General features: G+C 36.2%; 1 protein-coding gene across 2 annotated transcripts; it reads right to left on the bottom strand.

Annotated features, from left to right (window-relative positions):
• Nucleotides 1-356: 356 nt before the first annotated feature.
• On the bottom strand, nucleotides 357-8265 carry CLEC12A (C-type lectin domain family 12 member A). Of its 2 annotated transcripts, none has more exons than XM_003803382.3 (6): nucleotides 8020-8265; nucleotides 5365-5463; nucleotides 4903-5091; nucleotides 3957-4108; nucleotides 2788-2900; nucleotides 357-616 (listed from the first exon to the last, which is right to left on the bottom strand). In XM_003803382.3, exons 1-6 carry the CDS (start codon nucleotides 8108-8110, stop codon nucleotides 445-447), a joined length of 816 nt encoding a protein of 271 aa, XP_003803430.1. In that variant the 5' UTR covers nucleotides 8111-8265; the 3' UTR covers nucleotides 357-444. The 2 variants fall into 2 exon arrangements, with proteins under 2 accessions (XP_003803430.1, XP_023364727.1); XM_023508959.1 differs by having other exon boundaries at nucleotides 5365-5466.
• Between the last annotated feature and the right edge of the window lie 2967 nt (nucleotides 8266-11232).

Consider the following 11232-nt stretch of genomic DNA (forward strand, 5'->3'; position numbering starts at 1 on the left):
GCATCACAGCTCACAGCAACCTCAAATTCCTGGGCTTAAGCCATTCTCTTGCCTCAGCCTCCCAAGTAGCTGGGATTACAGGCATCTGCCACAATGCCTGGCTAGGTTTTTGTTGCAGTTGTCACTGTTGTTTTAGCTAGCGCAGGCTGGGTTCAAACCCGCCAGCCTCGGTGTAAGTGGCTGGCACCGTAACCACTGTGCTATCGGCACCAAACCAGGAAACCCTATTTTAATGTTGAGTCTGGACTATATATAACTGATGAGGTCTGATTTTATGTTTCTTAGACTCAGCAAATGAGAAAGAAGAAAGTTTCAAGATGTAAACGTCTGGAGAGAGTAAAATATTTAGTGTCACAGGATTTTTATTCCATTTGTCTGGTTTCCATGTTTTTTAAAGTCACCTGCGCTTGCAGGATATTAGCTGAAGCAAAATAGTTGCACTAACTACATTCTTTCATCTGGAATGTCACTCGTTAATGTACTTTCAATCTTCACTGGATTCGCCATCTTCTGACATATCGCTTTGGATTTATATCCGCAGGCTCTATAGTAAACATATGTTCCATGCATATATCCACAATACATATTATTTAAGTCATTTATGTTTTCTATAATCCTGAAAGAGAAAATAAAATAATTGCATTTGTTAAGTCAAATGCTTGAAAGATATTAAAGGGTGCCAGAAGATGTGGGGGCAGGAGCATTGACATCCCCCAGGGGTCGACCGGGAAGGGCCCTATGAGGGAGGAACCATGTTGGTGGAAGAACGCAGTGTGACTGGCTCCAATATTTGCCATCAAACAAGAGATGTCAAAAAGAGTATGAGTTCAACAGGAGGCCACTACTGGATAAGTAAAAGGAATCTCAACTTGAAAAAAAAAGAAACACATCTACAAGAAAAATAATACTTTTTCAATGTGATGTTATTGTCCCTATGGTCTGTATTATCTTAGCAAAATTTGATTTAATATGTAGAGTATCAAGAATGTCCAAGTTAATTGTTTTTATTAATATATATGCAATGTCAAACACTGATTTGTTTTTTCCTGCTTTCTCTACTCTTCCACATGTGGAATATTTGCTGTCCTTCATTTCCAAACATAGTGCCCCCACCCCCTCCATATCTAACATGATTTAGAATAATGCCATCCCATAAGATTCTCTAATCTAACTAGTGCAGTAGTAAATATTTGATATTGTCTTCCTGAAGTGTTTCATGTGACACCTGTCATCTCCAAATGACATTTCCTTCCAGCCATTTGTCAGAGATTTTACTCTGAAGTTATGACTACTTATCAGCCCAGAAACACTAGAATAGAGATCAGGTACTATGCACTAAAAGCAATCCTCCTGCCTCAGCCTCACAAAAAGTTGGGACTACAGGTGCTCCCCATAATACCCAGCTAGTTTTTCTGTTTTTGGTAAACATGGTGTTTTGGCATGAAGGAATGACCACCAGACAAGTAAATTCAAAATCCAATTGGGAGTCATTATTGACTGGCCAGCTGACTGTTCCCCTGAGTAAGGAGAACAGCCCTGACCAATTGGGAGTCTAGGTTTTTATAAGGTAAGGGCATGGGGTGGGGGCTAGCTGGGCTGATGCAACAAAAAAATAGCTGGGTGTTGTGGTGGGCACCTGTAGTCCCAGCTATGTGGGAGGCTGAGGCAAGAGAATCGCTTCAGCCCAAGAGTTTGAAGTTGCTGTGAGCTGTGACTCCATGGCACTCTACTGAGGGCAATGTAGTAAGTCTCTGTCTAAAAAAAGAAAGAGAGAGAGAGAGCAGAGAGAGGAGAGAGAGAGAGAGGGAGAGAGAGAAAGAGAAAGAGAAAGAGAAAGAGAAAGAGAAAGAGAAAGAGAAAGAGGAAAAGGTCACTCTTGTTCAGGCTAGTCTCAAACACCGGAACTCAAGCAATCCACCTGCTTTGGCCTCCCAGAGTTCTAGGATTATAGGCATGAGGTCACTGTGCCTGGATAGTCTCTAAATTTTCCATTCAAAAATGCACATTTTAAAAGTCAGTCATAACAAAAAATTCCAAATCAAAACTTACTTCTGGTTATTCTGTGTATTCTTACTGAGCCTTCTATGACACTATTTTTTTTTATCTCTAGAATTATTCAATCAGTATGCACATATAATTGTTAAGTGACTCTAAGGATAAATCAAATCTTTCATTCATCTTTGAATCACAGAACTTAGCACAGTATTAAGTATCTGTTAGAGTTTAGTCAATTCTCTGAGCTTCCATAATTTTTTTAGGAAAAAAGTATTATTTATAGAAATTCTCCATAACTTGCTTACTATAAGGTTGTTAGTGATATGTCAAAATGATGACAAAATATTTGTGGCAACTTTCTGCATTTCTACATCAAGGAAGACTAATAGAAAAGAGTTCTTTGGGCAGCTCCTGTGGCTCAGTGGGCAGGGCACTTGCCCCATATACCGAGGGTGGTGGGTTTGAACTCGGCCCTGGCCAGCTAAAACAGCAGTAGCAACTGCAACAAAAAATAGCCCAGAGTTGTGCTGGGTGCCTGTAGTCCCAGCTACTTGTGAGGCAGAGGCAAGAGAATCGCTTAAGCCCAAGAGTTGGAGGTTGCTATGAGCTGTGACGCTAGAGCACTCTACTGAGAGTGACAAAGTGAGACTGTCTCAAAAAAAAAAAAAAGTAAAGGGTTGTTTAAAAATGCAATTTCAATTTAAGTTGGTTTTAATCGAAATTTACAGTGCCCTGAGCAAAATATCTCTACTCAAATGCAAGTATAAAATATTAACAAGAATAGATTCTTACCAGGCAGAGGAGTTTAAAATGTCATCCAATTTTTTAAAGTGAGGTTTTGTGTTTTCTGTTTCGGGAGATAATCCCAGCCAATAGTCATATAATTTCCAGGGTTTTATAAAGTCCTAAAGGAAATAAAGATGGTCTGTTCATAAATTGTTTCCTATTTTTATACCTTTCATTACCTTATAATGAAATTTCTTATAAATAACTGTTTTAAGGTAGCATTTCACATTGGACTACTACTTTTCAATGTCATTAAAAGCAATTGAAAGAAAGTATTCCTTACTATACGATTTCACCATTTTTTACAAGATTACTTCCTGTCTTACAGAAGAAAGGACCCACCATCCATGTATAACTTTAATTTTAGGTCAATGAACAGTCAATAAACTCCAGGATTCAAAAATTTTAGCAGTCAATACTCCAGAGGCAAAGGAGGACTAATAGCTATAAACAAGAGTTATAGAAACAAAAAGAGGAGGAACACAATGAAGCAAACTCAGATGAGAGCTGTTATAGATGAAGTTATATAGTTATTAGAACTAGTTCAGAATTTTGTAGATAAAGTATCAGCTATTTTTTTCTTATTCTAGTCTTTAAAACATTTTTTTTAGTAAGGAACTATGTATGGGTTATTTGAAAAATTGAAAATAGGGTGGCACCTGTGGCTCTGTGGGTAGGGCACCAGCCCCATATACTGAGGGTGGTGGGTTGAAACCCAGCCCCAGCCAGCTAAAACAGCAGTGACAACTGCAACAAAAAACAGCCAGGTGTTGTGGTGGGCACCTGTAGTCCCAGCTACTTGGGAAGCTGAGACAAGAGACTCACCTAAGCCCAAGAGTTGGAGGTCGCTGTGAGCTGTGACCCCACAGCACTCTACTGAGGGCGACAAAGTGAGACTCTGTCTCAGAAAACAAAAAGAAAGAAAGAAAATTTGAAAATAATATGATGATGGATTGATGGTAACATCCTAAGCAATAGTTTTAGACGATTTATCTTAGCTATACTATCCTGACAAAAGTGTACAGCATCTGAGTCACCTCATACATATTCCAACTAAAACAAGCCAGAATTGTGAGTGGATGGATCCAGGTCTTCCCAACATACCCGACCCCCTTCTATCAGATCATGGGAAAAGTGGTTTCCTTCCTGAAAGGCAGGGAGACATGGGGTTTTACCAGTGCACTCTTGTTGTTAATCTTCAACAGACTGGCATTCTGAGCAGCACATGCTGTTTTACTGTCTTGCCATGTTCGTTCCTCCTGATCTAACAAATAACAGCTCTTTTCATGCCATAGCCATCTCGTTGGACATGGTTTACACTTGTGCTCTGGAGGAAGAACATAGTTTTATTTGATTTGTGTTGATAGCTTTTACCATTCTTATTTCCTTTACTCTCTGTGTGACAATGAACTTACTATTTATTTTATGTCAAAGGGGAAGAATATACATACTCTATTGTAGATCTCTATATATCACCATAATGTGTCAGACACAGAACTTGAACAAAGACTTTTAAATTAAGCCCTTGGATTTAAGTATATCTTCCTGTATCAATCTCCCTTTGCCAGGTTTTATATTCTCCAAGCTCTAACTTTCTCACTTGTTGAATATTTGAGAGCTTCTCGGGAGAAAAAGATATATATTTGTGCTACAGTACGTACAGAAATTTATATGAGTATTATAAGACCATCTCTCCCCAAATCCCAAATGTAAAACCTCAGTTTATTTCTTTTCTGTGGACTCTTTGTCATCAATTATTGCCTGACATGTAGGAATGAGGTCATATGTAAAGAGGTGTTATTTCCTCTCTATCTTCAGTTGACCTCAATCCCCAGAATAATAGTAGTAAATGATGGATTAGAGAAACAGTATACTATCTTGTGTCTTATTATATAACTATCCATCCTGTGATAATTTTGGGACCCATAGTTATTACTAGTTTTGCTTTTCTTTTACCTATATGAAAATATCGCTGAATTCTCTATCAGTCATATTTAATTCCCTCCCCCAAATTATTGCTTCCTAGGGAAAGGCTACTAGCAAATGATGCAATAATTCTTAAAGGAATCTACAGTTTAATTCATTGTCTAATAAACAATTCCAAGACCAATACAGTATTACCTGATTTTTGCCTGTATAGCTCGTAACATAATTTGGTGGCTATTTTTTGCAGTGTGTTGGAGAGGTTCCTTAACTCGTTGGAGCTACTTGTGTTATTCATAAGTTGTAGAGAAACATTTCTCTCAAGTTCTTCATTGATATTTTGTAGTTTACCAAATTTTTCCTTTTCTATCTTCAAAGTTTTATAAACTCCAGACCAAAAAAAGAAAAAAAAAGAAAGAAATGACAAATAATTTTAAATCCTCAATGGAGCCATTGCCCTTTACCTTATTCAGAAGTAGTATAAAGAAGACTAAACAGGGAAGCAGTTACTCTACAAGAGTGAAGAAAGAGATGAAGTATGACATCGTAAGTCTTTTTTCGTGTTCATACCACTTATCATTATTACAACACTTTAATTCACAGAGTAAACTTTGGTTGTAAAGTTATTGAAATTTCAATCAAAACAAGGGTAGTACATACACATGCCTCCTAAGACTCCCATCCCAATGAACAGCAGAAGGCACAGAAAACCCAGAGGCAAGACTGCATGGCGCCACACATGGGAAGGGGTAGCAGCAGCTGCTAGGGAAAGCAAAATTAAAGCAAAATTAACAAAGAGTAGCAAATTGTATCCACCTTCATTAAAATTATTTATTTATCCATCCATGTATCCATTCATTCACTTGCCTTTATTTCCTTCTTAACATGTCCCTATAAAGGAATGTGATTTGCTAAAAATTGAAAGGCATCTTAAGTCCTTTTGAAGAATAAGTAACAAGTATTTAGTTAATTCTTCTGCATATAAATTGGTTCTCACAAAAGAACCTATTACTTGGTAAAGTGATTCAATTAACAGAAAGGCAAAAACAGAGTTTAATTGAGAGTGGAGTATAAAAAGTATAAATCCCACCAGCAAAGGTAAATACGTAGACAAATACACAATAAGGTGATACTGTAAAACTTGTGTGTAAATCACAGGTACAAATTTACGGAAAGTGAGTAGCCAACAGCTAACAGAGAAGTCAAAATGAGTAGTCTTTCCTTGAGTAGACAATTGCTACATGTCAAAGAAAACAGTTTCAGTTGTTTATGTATTCCCCAGATAATCCTGAGATTTGGGGTGCAGAATGTAAAAGATAGGTTGTTTCTTTGCAATACCTCTGCCTGTCCTTCCTATCAATCCTTAGTCTTAGCTTGCCCAAATCCATAGACTTTCTTTATTAGGAGTTTTCAATATTTTTTCGTGTTTTTTGGTAAGAAAATTTTATTGATTCCCTTTTCTACTGAACAGTGCTATTCAAAACAGATCATTTTCCTATTTAAAAAAAAGAGGAATGAACTTTACATTATGAATTAATTATAATTAAATCACCATGATTTAAATTATCATAATGCATGTGTGTAAAGACTAGATATTTAGAGAAAATACAATTCTGAAATAACATGATAATTTTACTGTATATTTATTTTTGAGCTATGTTTTACATCTCACAGTGAGTGGTGCAATAATATTGTGAAATCCAGACAGAATTGCTAATAAAATGTGAAACTTCTTTACAGTTTGGAAAGTAGTTACCAGTGAAAGAACTATGTGGTCAAAATTTAATCTAAGGTTAGAATTACAAATTCAAGTGCTATATTTCTTAAAATTATTTTCTCATTTATGTATAAATCTAGTTATTCAAATATCACCTAGTGAGTACCTTCTATACACTAGACAATATTCTAATCAATTTCAGCCTTTTAGCTAATACCAAGGGCAGACATTATTCCAGGTACTAACAATACAGAAGTAAGACACACAAGTCTGTGCTCTCATGGAGATAAATTGTAATTGTGAGAAGTAGTAGATGAATATATGTATATAAATGTGTCTGTATATATATATATGACAATATTTATCATTGTATATAATGATTATATATATAAATGATAGATTATAGATAAGTAGATGGTAGATAGATCATTATATATATATATATATAAATGATAGATTATAGATAAGTAGATGGTAGATAGAGCAATTGATCTCATATTGATCTGTGCTGTGCAGACATTTGAAAATGAGTTATATCAGAGATTCCATAGTTCAGTTTCTATGAAAAACAGGAGCCAACCTACAAAATCAGTGGGAAGATCATTACAGGCAGCAAGAACATCTAGTTTAAAGTCTAATTTTGGAAATGAATTGCAGTATAAAGCAGGTAGAAGAATAAAAATCCTGTTGCAATCCACCATGTGAGAGAGAATCATAGCTGATTTACTGGTGTTAGGAGATTTAATGACCTATGGAAAGATTAAGTATAAATTTTGAAGTTAGAATCTATAGCACAAACTTATGAAATTTTGATTTAGAATGTTGGTAGGTAAGATAGACACATTTATAGGCAGAATCTCATAGTGACAAAAACCACAACACTGTCCTTAGGGCTCGAATCCTGCTTCTGCTGCTTATCACTTGTGGGACCTTGGGAAAGATATTTAACTCATCTGTGTCTCACTTTCTGCATTGAAAAGAGAAACAAAGAAAGAAAGAGAGAAAGGAATAAGAAAAGGAAGAGAAAGAAAAGGAGAGAATTATTATTTTAATTAAATTATTTTAATTTCTTCCCAACTTACTAAACATTTTTTTTTTTTTGTAAGTTGGGAAGAAATCTCCAAAAGAAGTAGGAGAAATTTTAAGGTAATATGTTTTTAATTTGGTAAACAGTCAAGTGAGTCTTTGAAAAGTCCCTCTGGCTATTTGTCTCTCTTTTACACACACACACACACTTTCATACAAACATATAAAATTATAACTTTCATGGACTACATATGTTCTTTGTTCCATGGCTTTATCTCATGAGAATTAAAAAAAAAATGAAACCCAATCATTTGAGAAATACTATCCCAATTATCTTGAGTATAATATCAAAAATAGAAAAACGTGTAAAAGATTGAGAGTATTCAGTGCACTAGTATGCATTTTTACAAAATCTTTTATAACCATTTTGTTTGGTTTTTGTACCTTTGAAATATGGAAGGCTTAATTCAAAATTCAAATAGGATGATATCAATATCACTCACTAATACGTAAAGTACATGGCTATAACCTCTTCCACCACCTTATAATACACCCATAGCCCAAAATCTTACCTTTCTTCTTAAGTTCGTCAAATTCTTGGGTATTTTCTGTCTTATTGGAGCCCTGGAATCTCAGATCTGCATAGGTAACTTCTTCAGACATTGATAGATATGCAAGTATGACAAAGTGTCAGAAATGAAAAAAAGTGAGCTAACAGTTGAATGTTGAAGAGAACCTACGATTTTGAACTTTTGTTTATAAACTAAAACTTAAATTCACAAGCTTAAACTTCTGTTTATACACCTACTGTACCCACCACTTATATGTCTGCAAACAAGCTGCAGGCTATCTGTGGTTTCAAGAGCAGAAATCTATTACAAAAGGGAACATCTGTGTTCCTCATAGTTCTTCCGTTTTCTCGTTACTTATGACTACTACATACAGTAACTTTCAAAATTGTGTTTGGGCAATAGTATTAGTCATGTAAGGGTACATGAATAACTAGGATTGCATGGTACAGATTTTATAGGACAAAAACTAAGAAAGAAAGAAAAATCACAGAAAGGAAGCAGTTCTCACTAGTCCACAGTAGTGGCTTGGCTTGGATGTTCTGTATGTATCATAGCAAAGATCTGGATAGAAGGGTTGGCTTAGCCGGAGAGAGCACTTCCAAAGAGAGTGGGAAAGTAAGCACCATCCCTTCACTCTGTTACCTAGGTATGTGCTTGCCTAAAAAGAGCTAGGGAATACTTAATATCTCTAAGTTGCAAGATATGTAGTAAGGGATCTAAGGCCTAAGAATGATGCCAGGGAATATGCACACTGATGGCCAAGGTCTGTCTACTGAAGGAACTCTTTTGCAGGTTAAGAAAACTAAGATTGGCTTTGAATGCCTGCCTACAGACTTGTTCAGTCCATATGAGCCAGTTTCCAGCTGAGCTGCCAAACAGGGACAGGAAATGAATCTCCAGTGTCATCCAGACTTGGGTCTTATCAGTGTGATTCAAAAATCTTAGTATTCCTAATCTCATTTCTTGATCAAGTATACAAGTAGAGATTAGGGATGGGGAGAGACTGTTTTTAAGTGTCCCCCTAATTTTTGATGGGTAAAAAAATGGCCCAGATCAAAACACACAACACCAAATGTAACAAACATACCAGAAGTTTATTTTACCTTGGAGTACAAGCAGGCTGAAATCTAAGGAGATGTCAGCCACGTTATGGAGGGAGGCAGTTGTTTTTATGGCAGGCTGAAGAGCAGTTGGCTTTACAGACAAGTCTTTCTCATCAAGGTGCTAAGGACATGCAGCTCATTATTGAAACTCTCTGGCCAGCTCTTCCTATCAGAGTTTTCAGAGGCTTGTGGTGTAAGCATATTTCTTATGGGTTTGTAACTGGAGAATTGCAAGGAGGCAAAGAGCCTGTGGCATGTCTCTATTATCTGAGTTATAACCACCTATAACCGAGTCTCACAGAATGTTTTTTTCAGATCTAAGATGGAATTAGCTTGGGCAACTTAACAATTTTCATTGGTAAGTATTACTTTGAAATTCTTATTGGTATTGCCAATGTGTGTAAATAATAAAAACTAGATAGGCATTATCATCTTTTACCATTAAAGAGAATGTATAAAGATTTTATAATTAATAAAAAAAGTAACTGTTTTGTTATGTTAGGCTACCCCCCCTTATAGGTGCTACTAAAAATGGATGAAATAAACAGAAATACACAGAAATAAAATCAAAAAATTAATTATAAATTTGAACAAGTGAAAAAAACTTTAAAACTAAGAAACAATTAAAATAGAAAGTAATGTACTTGGGTTAGAAATATCAATATTATAAAATGCAATATTATATCAATTTTATACATGACAAGATTAATTTTAAATTTACAAAAAAATTAATGATGTCAGTTTAATTAAAACACTGAAAGAGTTTTTTTTTTTTTCGATACTTAAAGGCTACAGAGATTTATATGAAAATATAAGCATGGAAGTGCTAGCAAAAAAATTTAAAGGAAAATATATTTAGGACAAGCACATGGTGGCTCATGCCAGTAATCCTAGTGTTGGAGGAATTCCTCCAGTAGGTCTTTAGTCTCAGAGATTTGAAGAATGAACCCGTGGACCACAGATCAGTAGTAAGATAGGATTAAGAAGATATCTTTTCAATATTGATGAGTATATTAACAAATGAATGCAGTCCCTCCATCTTCCAGCAAAACAGCAGGGAGGTTACTTCAGAAGAGGCCTGGCTTACATTAAATTGCCTGGGCCTAGAAAAGGTCCCTGTCCAGCCCTGCATGGGAGAACCCTATATCATTAGCACTCTGGGAGGTCAAGAAGAGTGAATTGCTTGAGCTCAGGGAGACCAACCTGAGCAAGTGGAAGACCCCATATCTACTAAAAAATGGGAAAAAAAATAATCAGATGTCTTGGTGTGTGCTTATAGGCTCAGCTACTCAGGAAGCTGATGCAAGAGGATCATTTAAACCCAAGAGTTTGAGGTTTCTGGGACTTTGATGACTCCAGGGCAATCTACCAGGGTGACAGAGGTAGACTCTGTCCAAATAATAATAAATAATAAATAAATAAAATAAGTTCAAAATATAAAACACCTATTTCATCCTAAGTACTTTACCTATGTTGGTTTCATCTTTATAGCTCAGTAAGCCAAGTCCTACTATAACCACCCTTATTTTATAGATGATGAAGTGAGCTGCAAAGTGGTAAAGTTTTTACCCAACATCACACAGTTTGTAAGTGGTGGTGAAACCACATGTAGAGTGAAAGAACTGTAAGGATCAGGGTGAAACCTGCCCTTTTCCCTTTGTTGGTTTGCTAAAAGATCATCTCACAGTTATGATATATTACTTAGAGAAAGGTTTATTTCTAAAAACCATGTGGGGTGGCTCCTGTGGCTCAGTGAGTAGGGCACCAGCCCCATATACTGAGGGTGGCAGGTTCGAACCCAGCCCTGGCCAAACTGCAATAACACAAAAAAATAGCTGGGCTCCTGTACTCCCAGCTACTCCGGAGGCTGAGGCAAGAGAATCACCTAAGCCCAAGAGCTGGAGGTTGCTGTGAGGTGTGATACCATAGCACTCTACCAAGGGTGACAAAGTGAGACTCTGTCTCTAAAACAAACAGTTTCTAAAACAAATAAACAAACAAATAAAACAAAACAAACAAACCACAAGAAAAAAAACCCACGTGCATGGGGGGAACCACAAGAATGATAACCCAAAGACCCAGTGATGATCAGAAACTTTTATAGATGCCT

This window comes from Otolemur garnettii, unplaced genomic scaffold, assembly GCF_000181295.1.
Source record: "Otolemur garnettii isolate 467f Iridium unplaced genomic scaffold, OtoGar3 scaffold00299, whole genome shotgun sequence".
Classification (NCBI taxonomy): domain Eukaryota; kingdom Metazoa; phylum Chordata; class Mammalia; order Primates; family Galagidae; genus Otolemur; species Otolemur garnettii.